This window comes from Rutidosis leptorrhynchoides, chromosome 6 (genome assembly GCF_046630445.1).
Source record: "Rutidosis leptorrhynchoides isolate AG116_Rl617_1_P2 chromosome 6, CSIRO_AGI_Rlap_v1, whole genome shotgun sequence".
NCBI lineage: Eukaryota > Viridiplantae > Streptophyta > Magnoliopsida > Asterales > Asteraceae > Rutidosis > Rutidosis leptorrhynchoides.
Window position 1 is genome coordinate 207,880,543 of NC_092338.1, and position 16,659 is coordinate 207,897,201.

At 31.5% G+C, this 16,659-nt stretch overlaps 1 protein-coding gene across 1 annotated transcript; it reads right to left on the reverse strand.

The window, feature by feature from the left end:
- Window positions 1-465: 465 nt before the first annotated feature.
- LOC139854376 (uncharacterized) lies at window positions 466-4,409 on the reverse strand. The gene is made up of 6 exons (XM_071843683.1): window positions 4,361-4,409; window positions 3,544-4,013; window positions 3,324-3,445; window positions 3,034-3,236; window positions 697-1,212; window positions 466-611 (listed from the first exon to the last, which is right to left on the reverse strand). The coding sequence occupies exons 1-6, from the start codon at window positions 4,407-4,409 to the stop codon at window positions 466-468; spliced, it is 1,506 nt and encodes a 501-aa protein (XP_071699784.1).
- Between the last annotated feature and the right edge of the window lie 12,250 nt (window positions 4,410-16,659).

The following is a 16,659-nucleotide window of genomic DNA, read 5'->3' on the forward strand; positions in this document are numbered from 1 at the left end:
GTTTGGTATGTTTTGGAAGGTTTAGTTTTATTGTGGCTATATGTAAATGAAATCAGTGTATGGATGTTGAAGTAATGAATGAAATGAAAGGTTATTTGATCAAGATGTGTTTGTAGAATGTAAACATATACAATTGTTGATGTAATGCAACACAGGTACCAAAATGCAATTGCAATTTGCTTCCCTATTCAGTTTTTGTTATCCAAAAATGCAATTGCAATTGTCTTTAACCTGATTTGAACATGTACCATCAAATAACAATGGAAACAACTTGAAATGTCAAATTAAAACAACCATTACATAGTGAACATAAGACAATTAGTTTACTACCATTACATAAACACTAAACAAAAGATCCAAGTACCAAAAGACAATTAGTTTACTCATCACACCATTACAATAGTACCAAAACACAGGTAGAATTGTTCAAATTCACAACCATAACAAAAGATCCAACAGAATTATCTATTTCTTCTTCTTCCCAACTGCTGCAGCCTTTTCCTTCTTATTCACACTTCCACCACCACTAGTAGATGCATCCCCTTTTCCTTTAGGACAACCTCTCTTATTATGTCCGTACTCTCCACATGATCCACACTTCTTCATCTTACCTGATAGTTACATAGGAAAACAACCATGCTAAGAAATTTAAACTAAGTAAATAGGAAAAAATTGTAAAAGTTAAATAACTGCTACCTTGTGTTGGCAGTTTTCCTCCTTCACCAATCTCATCAACTTCATTTGCAGACATCCTTCTTTTTTTCTTAGGTCTTCCAGGAGTGGAAATCTTTTTTGGAGCCATAAGTGTGTACAAATCACCAGATTTTGGCCATAAATGCCTGCCATTCAAAGGCTCAATTGTAAACTGATAGGTATTGTTCCAAGTAGTTAACTGATACACAGAATGAACCCAAGTTTCTGGATCACCAACTTCAAAACCATTTTCAACCATATTCCAGTTGACTTCAACTGCATGTTTGCATGGTATGCCAGTTAACTCCCACTTTCTACAGGCACAAGTTCTGGTCTCCATATCAACAACAAACTGCTCAGCTGGTTGTCCATTGATTGCTGGTCCACTAACTTGGTATTTTTGGTTTCCTCCCCATAAAACAATGCACTTGTTAGCTTCAGATTTGATTTTTTCAAAAATTTTAGCAGCTCCAATACTTAAAGGGCCATCTGATATTGTAGCGTGGGGGTACGGAAATACTATTATTTTTTACTGCGAAATACGTTACAAATTACACAAGTTTTAATTATTTATTTACAGATGGGATATACCTAAACCTTGCTACAACACTATAGGCAGTGTACCTAATCATCGAGTAGTATAGTTTTTAGTAAGTCCGGTTCGTTCCACAGGGAGACGACTTATTTTACACTATATTTTAAATAACTATATTTGTACAAAATATATATAATAATATATAATAAGGAGGTTTACAGTTTAATGACCGGTTTGTCGATTTTATATTTTAAGCGAAGCGTAAAGTAAATGACGATATTTAACTAACAATATAAAATAAATAACAATAATTAAAATGACAATAAATAAAAGTACGAGGAAATATGAAATAAAATATATTATGCTTATTTAAACTTCTGTAATCATGATGTTTGACGTGTTGATTTTTAGTTTATTCCCATGGGTTAATTGTTCTTTGTCCTGGATTATTTAATATGCCCGTCTGGTTTTTGTCCATAACAGTCCATCAGTCATAAATATAAAGTGCGATTGTCCTCGTCAAATTATCCTTATATCCGAAGTCAAATATTCCAACTAATTGGGGACTTAAACTGTAACAAAGTTTTAATACTTTGTTTAATAATTACACCAGGATATCGACTGCGTGTAATCCAAGGTTTAATACTTTGTTAACAATTACGCCAAGTGTCCTTGTACATAATTCCACCTCTGTTTTAATAATTCTATAGACTATTAATTCATTCCCGTGTCCGGTTAAATGAACGATTATTCGTACATATAAATATCCCGCCATCTTGTTCGATCGAGTGTATGTGGTTATTTATAGGTACGTCCAATTTTAAATCTTCATATTAAATTAACAAACTATCATTTAGTTAAACAAATATAAAGCCCATTAATAGCCCATAGTCTAATTTCCACAAGTGTCGTTCTTTTGTCTAAACCCCAATTATGGTACAAGCCCAATTACCCAATTTTAGTAATTAGCCCAACATCATGATTACTTCGGCTTTAAATAAGCATAATAATAATAACTTAGCTACGAGACATTAAATTAAAAAGGAGAACATAGCTTACATTGATTATTTATCGCGTAGTGTTACACGGACAGAACTTCGACTTCAAAACCCGTAATTAACCATTACATTAACTAAACTAATCTAATATAAAACTAAACTAATTTATATTATATATATATATATATATATATATATATATATATCAGAGAGAGAGATTGATTTTTTGGTGTCTTGAACTCGGCAGCAAGCTCGTGCCTTTTATAGGAAATTTTGATCCTGGTGTGCTCCGCGATCGTGGAGGTTTTAAGCCTTCACAGCTCCGCGAGTGCGGAGGTCCGAAATCCAGCTCACAATATTTTGGATCCTAGCTTTGTCGACGTAATTTAATAAATATATATAATATATAAATAATTTATATAATTATTTAAATATTATATTATATTCTTGTGCATAGTTGACTCATAATTTTTAGTCCGTTGCGTCGGGCGTTGATAGTTGGCTCAGGTCCCGGTTCCGGATTTTCGAAGGTCCTTTCGTATAATTTAATATCTTGTACTTTGCGTTCCGCAACTTGTACTCTTGTTATTTTTAGACGTTTCTTACCAATAAATTGAACCACTTGGATTGTATCTTGTACATTTGAGCTTTTTGGATGTTTGCGTCTTCAAATCTTCATTTTCGCCTTTTGTCTTCGCACTTATTTATTTAAACGAATATTACTTGAAAATAGAACAATTGAAACTGAAACTTTACATATTGGAAGGATATTGCTACTAAATATATGTTCATTTGGAGCACTATCACCATCACACTTTGACTTTTTCTTGATAACATTCACAATCCTTTTCATACAATACTCTCTAATGTACTCTAGAGCTGTGACAATGGGTTTGTCTCTTGCATCAATAAGCCATCTATTAAAAACCTCACACATATTGCTAAGTAAAACATCAGAAACAGCCCTCCAAGTGAAGTGACTCCTTGCCCATTGATGAGGAGGGATATCACTTAACCAAACATAAGCAACATTATCAAATTCTTTTAACTAGTTCATTGCATGTTCAAACTCAGGTACAGTTGTCACAGTGGCACACCTCCACAAGTGATTTTTATATGCCACTCCTCTAAATGAACCTTTCATATTGCCATGAATATGCCTTAAACAATGTCTGTGCTCAGCACATGGAAACAAATTCTCTACAGCATGTACCAAACCCTAATAACATAAATTAATCAAAATAACATTAACCAAACCCTAATAACAATTAATTAGATATGAATGAATAAATAGGTATGAATATAAACAAACAATGCCTTTTGTCTGTCTGATATGAATGTAAAGTTAGAGTTGCTGCACAAATCAAGATCTTCACCCAAACATTTTAAAAACCAAGTCCAAGAAGCTCCACATTCTAGGTCTACAATGGCATATGCTACAGGATAAATGGCATTGTTGGAATCAACACCAACAGCAGTTAAAATACAACCTTTTGCAGGTTCTTTCATGAAACAACCATCTAATCCCAACAAATCTCTACCAATTGCCTTGAATCCTTTCTTGAGTGCTCCCAGACATACATAAATTCTTTTGAAAACCCTAGTTTTAGATTTAAGGTTACCAGGTTCCACATCAAGTTTCACAGTTGTACCAGGATTAGACCTCTGCAGTTCTAAGATGTAATCTCTAAGTTTCCCATACCGTGATTGATAGTCCCCTTGCATTACCTTAGTTGCAATTTTTAAAGCATGATATGCTTTATATTCAGAGATAACAAGTTTCAGATCTGTTTCCAAAAAAGCCTTAACAACTTTAATAGGTATTTTGGGATTTGTGGCTAATTTGGGCAACACCTTGGTTGATAAGAATTTGTAAGTGCAGAATGGTAGCTTTCTGGATTGTTTGCAAGTGTGATGGGGTTTGTAGGTTTTCACCCCCCCTTCATGGCAATCTGGTTGTTTGGATATCAATAAGACAAAGTCACATTTAATAATCAATTTTCTTTTCACCCACTCCCTTTTTGCAGGTGCACAAGATTCCCCCTTATCACATTAATTGGAATCCCCCTTGAATTGTTTGTCTTTACCCTTTAAACGTTTGTCTTTACTTTTCCCACCTAAACTCCCTTTTTACCAATTCTTTTTACTCTGCTGGTCCCCTCACCACACTTATGACCAACCATTTCTTTATTGCACTCTTGACTATCCCCATCAGCATCTACTGGGTTAGCCACTCCTGGTTTAGTAACAAGCCCTTCACATCGAACTCTAATCCTTTTTTTTATCATTTTTAACAAACACAAGCTTCCTTCTTGTTTCAATAGCATGTAAATGAACTGCTTCCTTAACCTCAGCTTTTGTTTCAAACTTTTGCCCAAGATAAAAAAAGGTCTTTCCAATCTCTGCATTTGATTCCACATGTGCTCTAATCCCACGAATTTTCTTCTTCCTTATAGCTTCTTCATCACTTTCAGAATCATAACTCTCAAACCCATCATTATTCAATTCTTCTAGCTCATGATCATCCTCATTTTCTACAACATCTGTGTTGAAAACCTTAAAACCATTACCCATAAACTCAATATCTTTATCAATGTTGAAGGTGAAGTCTCTCATGTCTACATCATCATCATCAATTCGATTTTCCTCATCTGTTTCAATATAATCACCATCTTCACTACCTTCACTAGCTTCACTACCTGCATTACCTTCACTAACATTCTCATCAATATCTTGAATAAGTACCCTCTTCCAAGTTTTATTTAGATGCTCAACATAGACATTAAACTCCCTAGTATTATCACTATCCATGTAAGTAAGCATAATAAAACCATCTTCATCATTATCTAACAGATGTAACCCAACATTCATCTCTGTATTCGGTTGCAGATACCTCAATACTACAGGTTCTTGAGGATCATAACCCAACTCTGTTAATACTTGATTAAATTGATAAAATTTAAACTTGTCTACATCAAAACAATCAACGTAGGTTGTTTCTCCACTGTAAACTAGTTCACTACCTTTTTTCATTAGACTACCACCATGATGTAAGATAACTGTGAACACATCAGGGTAACAATCTGCATTTAATTTTGTAAATTTAAAATTAGGCTAAATTAGATTCTAGGGTTCTAAATCTGCAAAATAAAAAAAAAATTCAAGTATAGAAACACATACCGTATATGTCATTGATGGACTTAGGATCGGTATCAGGTGTGCGAATCTGCCAAGACATTGCTTCAATCGATATATCGATCGATTTAGGGTTTTGTAAAATGAGAGGATGAGATGTGAGTGTGTTAATTAAATGCCGGTACCAACCTTTTCAAACCGGTTTAATCAAGTATTAACTGCAAAATGACCAAAATAGCCATCACGTTTCATGCACGTGATGGCACTTAACGTCCAACTTTGACGTCCGACTGACGGAGGGACGCGTAAACACAAAGAGTGATAATAGAGGGATTCTGAAAGCCAAAAAAAAACTCGAGGGACGCTGTTTACTTTTTGGGGTAAAACCGAGGGACCAACGGCACAATTATTTCTTAATTATTAATACAATAATAATATCAATATCAATATTAGTTTTATGTATATATTATAATTTTAATTTAAATATTATCCGTTATTATAATTGTTATTATTATGTAGTAGTATTATAAATATTATTAGTATAATTATTATTAAGAATTATAAATATTATGATTGTTATTATTGATTATCATTGTTAGTATCACTATTATACTATAATAAGTAGTAAAATTATAATTTTAAGTATTATGATTATTCATTATTATTATTATCTTTATCAATATTATTAATATAATTATTACTATAAAAATAATACAATTTATTAATAGTATTATTAAAGATAATATTACAAACATTATTATAACTATTAGTATTATTATCCTAAATATTATTATGATAATTATTATCCGAATTAATATGCTATTATTATTAATAATATTTCTGTATTTTTATTTTATTATTAATAGAATTAATATTTATATTAATCAAATATATAAAAGATTATATATATAGAATTGGAATCAAAAGCTGTTTACATCACAATCCTACTGTATTAAATATCGTTTTCAGTCTATCATCCGGTACAAATCAAGGATTCAATCCCTGACATAATCCAAAATAAGTTAAATGTCACAATTCCTCTTATTTTGATCTTATTCAAAAATTTTTCGATTTATTTGATCTTGTCTAAAGGTTTTTACACGTTCAAATTCACTCAATACAAACAAAATGATTAATTACTGTTCTTACATCCAGTGTACTCATACATTCTATATAACTTAAAAATGCAATTCATTATTAAAGACTCAAGCTAAAAACACTGAACCAAATATCTCTGTTTTTCAACTTTACAGCCAAAAATTGAATTCGAATCATATTGAAAAATGTAATAATGTAAACGTGTTAGGAATCTCACACTCAAACTATCTGTGACGTTTCAAATTCCAATTCTTGATATCGAGTTCGAATTTTTAAGTCAAAGGTTTGTTTCAAAAAGTCAAACGTTTGAACATTGATCAAATTCAAGTTCGTATGGATATTTTAAGTTTAATTGACGATTCCAAAAGTTTCTAGGGTTGATTTGTAAAGTATTTCGTGTTATAATCTTCGTCCAAAACGTTCTCAAAAGGGGAATCAATTTTTTGTTCTTCCTATTAAATAGAGACGGCAGCAGGAGTGATTTAAACTCTTTATTTTTTATATTTTCATTTTTAATTAACTCAATAATCATTAAAGGTTGATTATATTTCGTTTGCAAGTCCAAAAATTAAACTTATTACTCGTAGTTATTGATTGGTTGAGTTTTGGCCGATTTGGTGAAGGAGATGATGGTTATTCAAAACGGGTTAAATATATTCTAGGAGTATAATATATCATGAAACACGAATTGGAGTAATGGTTAAGGATGTATGTGATTGTGCTAGAGGTTGTGGGTTCGAGCCCAGTTTGGAGCATTATTTTTTTTAGAAAAGCTTTGGAAGGTATAATTCATTACCAAAACTATTATTATTATTACTACCTTATTATTATTAGTTAATATTATTATTGTTGTTATTATTATTATTAGTTATAGTTATTATTATTATTAATGTTATGAAATTGACATTAAATTCATGTTATTATGATTATGTTTGTGGATCAAAAGTTTAATGATAATAAACGACATAATTATAAGTATAGTTTCAAGTATGAAAATATATATGAAAAGTACTATGAAGTAATTAAAAATATGGTTAACGATATGATAATATTCATGATTATGGCTATAATTACTATAAATAAACTATGGATATGAATATAAAGTTAATATGTTTATTTCACGGTTGCAATGCAGGTATAATCGAACTAGGATTAAACTTAAGATTTTGGTTTTTAAATGTATATAAGAAAGTATTATTATCAAAGTTACTATCAGTAGTAGTAAATTGTTATTATTATAGTTATTATTATTATCAGTATTATTATTACTATCATTATTATTAAAAGTATTATTATTTTAAATATAGCATTTTTATTTAAAATTAGTATTATCATTAAAATTAATATTTTTATTAAAATTATCATTTTTATTGAAGTTATCATTATTATTATTATTATCATTATTATTAACATTATTACTAACATGACCATAATTACTATCATTAATAAGTAATTACTATTATTATTATTATAGAAATACAACTCTTTATTTATTATTAATATAATTTTATCAAATAAATATTAGTTACATAAAAACATATTTAATACATATAACATAACTATATTAATATGTTTATAATAAATATTAATTATTCATCTAAGGTATACATAAATTAATTATACTTAATTAATAAATAAAACATATAAACTATTAAATATAATAATATATATATGTATATAAATTTGTTCGATTATGATTATATGTTTTAATAGATATACAATCAATATAGGTTCGTGAATTCGAGGCCAACCCTGCATTGTTCAATATAGTCATATGTATTTTTACTACAAAATACATTAGGTGAGTTTCATTTGCTCCCTTTTTAAATGCTTTTGCAATATATATTTTTGGGCTGAGAATACATGCGCTGCTTTTATAAATGTTTTACGAAATAGACACAAGTAATCGAAACTACATTATATGGCTGAATGATCGAAGCCAAATATGCCCCTTTTACTTGGTAACCTAAGAATTAGTAAACCAGTCTACTAATTGACGCGAATCCTAAAGATAGATCTATTGGGCCTAACGAACCCCATCTATTGTAGCGGATGCTTTAGTACTTCGATGTTGTTTTATCATATCCTATGGATGTCCCGGAATGATAGGAGATTGATAATGCTAAAAATGAACATATATTTCATAGCATTATCCCTCAAGAAAGAGAAGCTTTTAGTTGCAATTGTTCTATTTACAAGTGATATTTGTTTAAATAATAAAAGGTGAAGACAAAAGACAGATTCGACGAATTGAAGACGCAAACGACCAAAAAGCTCAAAAGTACAAAGTACAATCAAAGTGGTTCAAATTATTGATAATAAACGTCTCAAAATTACAAGAGTACAAGACGCAAAACGCAAAGTACAAGATATTAAATTGTACGCAAGGACGTTTGAAAATCCAGAACCGGGACCAGAGTCAACTCTCAACGCTAGACGCAACGGATTAAAAATTACGAGTCAACTATGCACATAAATATAATATAATATTTAAATAATTCTTAAAATTATTTATATATTATATATATATCTATAAACCGTCGGCAAGATGCAAACAAGCTCATGTGAGCTGGAAAAGTAGGCCATGCGATCGCATGGCCTGGCAGTTACAAAACCATGCGATCGCATGGTGAATAGTAACTGGCCACACCCCTATAAATTCGCAGTTTGGTGATCGATTATATATCCTTTCCATCTATCTCCCACTCAACGTATATATATATATATATATATATATATATATATATATATATATATATATATATATATATATATATATATATATATATATATATATATATATATATTATATTTTAATTTTAAATTCTAATAATAAGGGTATGTTAGCGAATGTTGTAAGGGTGTAAGTCGAAATTCTGTCCGTGTAACGCTACGCTATTTTTAATCATTGTAAGTTATGTTCAACCTTTTTAAATTAATGTCTAGTAGCTAAGTTATTATTATGCTTATTTAATGCTGAAGTAATCGTGATGTTGGGCTAAATATTAAAATTGGGTAATTGGGCTTTGGACCATAATTTTGGTTTGGATAAAAGAACGACACTTGTGGAAATTAGACTATGTGCTATTAATGGGCTTTATAGGCTTTATATTAACTAAATGATACCTCGTTAATTTAATATATAGACTTATAATTTGACGTATTTATATATAACCACATATGCTTGACTGGGTACGGTGGGCGGGATATCTATAAATACCAATAATTATTCATTTTACCGGACACGGAACTGGATTAATAGTTAATAGACTTGTTGAAATAGGGGTGGATTACATTCAAGTGTAATTGTTAACAAAGTATTAAAACCTTGGTTTACACACAGTCGATAACCTGGTGTATTCATTAAACAAAGTATTAAGACCTTGTTACAATTCGAATCCCCAATTAGTTGGAATATTTGACTTCGGGAATAAGAATAATTTGACGAAGACTTCCGCACTTTATGATTATGACTGATGGACAATTATGGACAAATCCGTATGGACATATCAAATAATCCAGGACAAAGGACAATTAACCCATGGGAATAAACTAAAAACAACGCGTCGAACATCATGATTACGGAAGTTTAAATAAGCATAATTTCTTTATTTCATATTTAATTGCACTTTTAATTATCGCACTTTTATTTACTGTCATTGTATTTAATTGCACTTTTAATTATCGTACTCTTTAATTATCGCAATTTTATTTTATCGCACTTTTATTTATCGCAATTTCATTATCGTTATTTAATTTACGCTTTAATTTAAGTTATATTTATTTTTAACATTTTACATTAGGTTTTAACTGCGACTAAAGTTTTAAAATCGAAAAACCTGTCATTAAACGGTAAAAACCCCCTTTTATAATAATAATAATATTATTTATATATTTTTGTATTTTTACAATTATAAGTTAAAAATATAGCGTTAAGCTTGGCTAAGATCCCTGTGGAACGAACCGGACTTACTAAAAACTACATTACTGTACTATTAGGTACACTGCCTATAAGTATTGTAGCAAGGTTTAGGTATATCCATTCTATAGATAAATAAATATCTTGTGTAAAATTTTATCGTATTTAATAGTTTTTCATAGTAGAAATATAACTATTTTGTATACACCTCTACGCACATCAAGTATTTTTGGCGCCGCTGTCGGGGACACTAAAACGCCGAAAGCGCAACGCTATAAAAAAAGATTTTTATTTAGTTCTTTTTATAAAAATATACGTTTTAAAAATTAAAAATACAAAAATATAAAAAGAAAAGAAAAACAAAAATTATATATTTTTAATAGTTTGTTAAAATTATAAAATTATAATCTTTTATTTTTATTAAAAAAATTAAATTTTTATTTAATTTTTATATATATTTTGTATAAATATAAATCACAAAACAGAAAGAAAAAAATATATATATATAAATCAATCAGCCCGGTACTGTTGAAGCCCAATTCCTGGCCTGGAAACCTAGCCCATGCGATCGCATGAGCTCGAAGGCAAACATCCATGCGACCGCATGAACCTGTCTGACACGTCAGAGTTGACTGGTAACAGAATTAATTACGGGGTAATTATTATTATTATTATTTAATTAAAACCCTAATTAGGGTTAGTGTTTTTTAATTATTTAATTTTAGTTTTTAATTAATTTGTATTTTAAGTTTATTTAGTTTTATAAATATATAAAAATTAATACTTTTATAAAATAATAATATAAAAATAATATTTTTATAAAAATTGTACTTTTTACAACTTTAAGTTTATTTTTATATTTTATATCTTTTTATTTGTTTTAGCGCAATATTTTTATATTTTCGCTCGTAACTAGTTTTAATTCATAGTTTTTACCATAGTTATTTTTATTTCTAGATTCTTAGGCTTTGACGTAAAATCCCTTAAGTACATTTTCTTTAGACTAAGATTTAGGTGCTTTAGAATTTTGCGACGCCGTTTTAATATTTTAGTACCTTTTTAAGTTTATACTGTTTTGGATATAGAATTTCTTTTAAGCTTTAATATTTTTAGACGCAACTTTTAATTCTTAGTTTTTAGACTTTTAAGTTTCGACGCGCTACATTCTTTTTATTATTTTTCGACCTTTTATTTTTCGACGTTTTTCGACGATCTCTTTTTCTTTCTTATTTCTCACCGCTCTAGTTTTTACGACATAGAATTTTCTATTTCTTCTCTAAAATTTCTTTAAATTTCAACGAAAAATTATTTTAAGCGGTTAAATTGATAGACATCCAAAATTTTTTGGTTCGTAGTAATAGTTGGATTTGTTAGTGGCTGAGTTGTGAGCTTCCGATTTAAAGGGTTCTGGCTCCCTGCTGCATCTATTAGCTATTCGAAACGTGGGCAAAAGCAGAAAAGTCTATTAATTTGATAACTTAAATAATTTTTATCTTTTATAACTAATAGGATATTTAGTGAATGTACCGAGCAAAACGTTCACCACCTTTTGTATGTTCACCACCTGTAACTCGATCAAGACATCTAGCCAATATTGTCGCCGTTGATTTTTCTTTAGAATCATCATCCAGTCAACCAAGTACTCCAATTCAAATTTCCGATAATCCATTTTTTGAACCCGACCTCACAATTGAGAATCCGGAGGATATTCAGGGACAATTCAGTGATCCTGAACCATTAATCTTTCCTCCGGAACCACCAATCATTCAAATGGAGATTGTCGAGGAACCTACCATTAAATCAGAATCCTCTAGAGATTCAGATTTAACAAATTCAATCATGGAGAATCTGGAACCTCTAAGTATGGAAGACCGAATGAGAGCTAAACACACTGGCCAATGTCACGAAATTACTCAACCTGACATAAATACGTCAGATTATGAAATCAAAGGACAAATCCTACACATGGTAACTAATCAATGCCAATTTAGTGGTGCACCGAAGGAAGATCCAAACGAACATCTTCGTACATTTAATAGGATCTGCACTTTATTTAAAATAAGAGAAGTGGAGGATGAACAGATCTATCTCATGTTATTTCCCTGGACTTTAAAGGGAGAAGCCAAAGATTGGTTAGAATCGTTACCTGAAGGGGCGATTGATACATGCGATGTTTTAGTAGAAAAATTTCTTAAACAATTCTTTCCGGCATCTAAAGCCGTGAGACTTCAAGGAGAAATTGTTACGTTCACACGAAAACCAAATGAAACTCTATATGAGGCGTGGACAAGATTTGGAAAGTTATTGAGGGGATGTCCGCAACATGGTTTAGACACTTGTCAAATAGTACAAATATTCTACCAAGGATGCGACATCACTACAAGAAAAGACATAGATATAGCAGCTGGTGGTTCCATTATGAAGAAAACCACAACTGACGCTTATAAAATTATTGATAACACTGCTTCCCACTCACATGAGTGGCATCAAGAAAAAGATATCGTTAGATCATCTAAAGCAGCTAGAGCCGATTCTAGTCATGACTTTGATTCCATTTCTGCAAAGATAGATGCTGTCGAGAGACGATTGGAAAAGATGACTAAAGATATTCACTCAATACGAATTAGTTGTGAGCAGTGTGGAGGATCACATTTGACAAAAGATTGTCTCAGTATTGAACTAACAATGGAACAAAGAGAGAATGTTTCATACATAAACCAAAGGCCTGAAAATAATTATCAGAATAATTATCAACCGCCAAGATCGATCTACAATCAAAATCAGAACTATAACTGAAATGTTCCATACAACAACTAACAAGGTCCTAGCAACCAACAAATATCCAATAATACTTATAATCATCAAAGACCTATCTTTCAAAATAAACCACCACAAACCGATGATAAAGAGCCAAATTTAGAAGACATGATGTCGAAGCTAGTTGAATCTCAAACTCAATTTTTCACATCTCAGAAACAAACTAATGAACAAAATGCTCAAGCATTTAGAAATCAACAAGCTTCGATTTAAAATCTGGAACAAGGAGTGAGCAACCTAGCAAGGTTAATAGGTGAAAGAAAACCGGGAAGTCTACCTAGTGATACAAATGCTAACCCCCGGAATGAAACAGCTAAATCCATTATCACAAGAAGTGGTATTACACTTAAACCACCTGAAATGCCTGTAATTTCTGATGAAGCTATTCCTACTCCACAAGAACCACAATATGAACAAGATAAGGAAACAGAACCGGTAGTTGAAAAGGTTAATGAAGATAACACAATTAAGGCTAAACCTTATGTTAAACCATACCAACCACCACTTCCTTACCCGAGTAAAATGAGAAAATAGAGACTTGAAGCCGAGCAATCCAAATTCTTGGATATGTTTAAACAGATAAATGTCAATCATCCTTTCATTGATGTGATTTCAGGAATGCCTAGATATGCTAAATTCTTGAAAGACCTAATCACAAATAGAAAGAAAATGGAAGAACTCTCGGCTGTTAATATGAATGCTAATTGTTCTGCAGTGCTGTTGAATAAGATACCAGAAAAATTATCAGATCCAAGAAGTTTCACGATTCCATGTTTTCTGGGTAGTCTTAGTTCAATAGAAGCATTGGCAGACTTAGGTGCTAGTATAAATCTAATGTCGTATTCACTATACGCTAAACTAGACCTTGGAGAATTGAAACCAACACGAATAAGTATACAACTAGCTGATCGATCAGTAAAATATCCTAGAGGGATAATGGAGAACATGCTAGTTAAAGTTGGTACTTTAGTATTTCCAATAGATTTTGTTATTCTAGATATGGAAGAAGATTCTCGAGTTCCTCTCATATTAGGAAGACCATTCTTAAACACGGCTAAAGCAATAATAGACGTGTTCGGTAAGAAATTGACCCTAAGTATAGAGGACGAGAGTGTTACCTTTTCTGTTGATAGAGCCATGCAACAACCGCAATCTGTAGATGATACATGTTATTATATTCAAACTATAGATTCACATGCAGAATTATTAGAAGAATTTCCAGAATTACAAGGAACAGGAGAATGTTATTTAGGAGAAGGAACTGAACCAATTGATGAAACTGAAATGTTAGCTACACTTATGGCTAATGGATATGAACCAACAACAGAAGAAATTCAAATGCTAAAAGAGGAAGACAGATATCGATATAAATCATCGATAGAAGAACCACCTACATTAGAGTTAAAGCCACTTCCAAACCATTTGGAATATGCTTATTTACATGGTGAATCTGAATCACCTGTAATAATATCGTCTTCTCTTACTGAAAATGAAAAATCTCAACTCATTTCTGTGCTAAAAGCTCATAAACCAGCTATTGCATGGAAGATTCATGATATTAAAGGAATAAGTCCTTCGTATTGCACACATAAAATCCTTATAGAAGAAGGTCATAAAACTTATCTGCAACGTCAACGAAGACTAAATCCTAATATGCAAGATGTTGTTAAGAAAGAAGTTATTAAACTACTAGATGCAGGTTTAATTTATCCAATCTCTGATAGTCCATGGGTAAGCCCAGTTCAATGCGTACCTAAGAAGGGTGGCATGACTGTCATCACAAATGAGAAAAATGAGCTTATTTCTACTAGGACTGTAACAGGATGGCGTGTTTGTATTGATTATAGAAAATTAAATGACGCCACCAGAAATGATCACTTTCCCTTACCTTTCATTGATCAAATGTTGGAAAGATTAGCCGGAAATAGTTACTATTGTTTTCTTGACGGTTTTTTCGAATATTTTCAAATTCCAATAGCACCCGAGGACCAAGAGAAAACCACATTCACGTGCCCTTATGGTACTTTTGCTTACAAACGCATGCCATTTGGACTTTGCAACGCCCCTGCAACCTTTCAAATGTGCATGATGGCGATTTTTCACGACATGATAGAAGAATGCATGGAAGTTTTCATGGATGACTTTTCAGTCTTTGGTGATACTTTTGAAACATGTCTAGTTAATCTTGAACGAATGCTTATTAGATGCGAACAATCAAATCTAGTACTTAATTGGGAGAAATGCCATTTCATGGTTAAAGAAGGCATTGTTCTTGGTCATAAAATTTCAAAGGAAGGAATTGAAGTGGATAGAGCTAAAGTAGATGTAATTGCTAAGCTTCCACATCCCACCAATGTTAGAGGAGTTAGGAGTTTTCTAGGGCATGCCGGTTTTTACCGACGTTTCATAAAAGATTTTTCTAAAATTGCCACTCCTATGAATAAACTCCTAGAAAAGGATGCTCTATTCATCTTTTTAGATGAATGCATCAAATCTTTTAATATTCTTAAAGAAAAACTCACTAATGCGATGATCATGATAACTCCAAATTGGAATCTACCATTTGAACTAATGTGCGATGCAAGTGATTTTGCAATGGGAGCCGTTTTAGGACAAAGGATTGAAAAACGATTTCAACCTATTTATTATGCTAGTAAGACGTTACAAGGAGCACAAACGAATTATAAAACTACTGAAAAAGAACTCCTTGCTATTGTCTTTGCTTTTGACAAATTTCGTTCATATCTCGTTCTAGCTAAAACGGTGGTCTATACCGACCATTCTGCTCTTAGATACCTATTTTCAAAACAAGATGCTAAACCACGATTAATCCGTTGGATCTTAGTCTTACAAGAGTTCGATATTGAAATCCGAGATAAAAAGGGAGCAGAAAATCTCGCAGCTGATCATCTTTCTCGTCTTGAAAATCCTGAATTAGAAGTTCTAAATGAATAGGCCATACAAGACAACTTTCCTGATGAATATCTATTGAAGATAGATTATAATGAAATTCCATGGTTTGCAGACTATGCAAACTACTTAGTATGTGGATTCCTTGAAAAAGGGTTGTCGTACCAAAAACGAAAGAAATTCTTTAGTGATACAAAACACTATTTCTGGGAAGATCCACATTTGTTTAAAAGTTGTCCCGATGGAATAATATGCCGATGTGTATTCGAAGATGAAGCTAGTCAAATCTTAAACCATTATCACACAGGACCAACAGGAGGGCATTATGGGCCTCAGCTCACAGAAAGAAAAGTTTACGATGCTGGATTCTATTGGCCTACAATTTTCAAAGACGCACACCTTCTTTGCAAATCCTGTGATGCTTGTCAAAGGGTCGGAAAAATAAGTCAACGTGATGAAATGCCACAAAATGTCATTCAAGTATGTGAAGTATTTGACGTTTGGGGTATTGACTTTATGGGTCCATTTCCAAAATCTCATAATAACCTCTACAT

Excerpts from the sequence above, each read along its gene's own strand:
- LOC139854376 (XM_071843683.1), bottom strand. The coding sequence starts at position 4,409 with ATGGTTGGTCATAAGTGTGGTGAGGGGACCAGCAGAGTAAAAAGAATT. Across the intron at positions 4,014-4,360 it reads CAGCAGAGTAAAAAGAATTG|ATCTGAAACTTGTTATCTCT; the intron begins GTAAAAAGGGAG and ends TTTTGGAAACAG. Across the intron at positions 1,213-3,033 it reads GAAAAAGTCAAAGTGTGATG|TATTTCCGTACCCCCACGCT; the intron begins GTGATAGTGCTC and ends AAAAAATAATAG.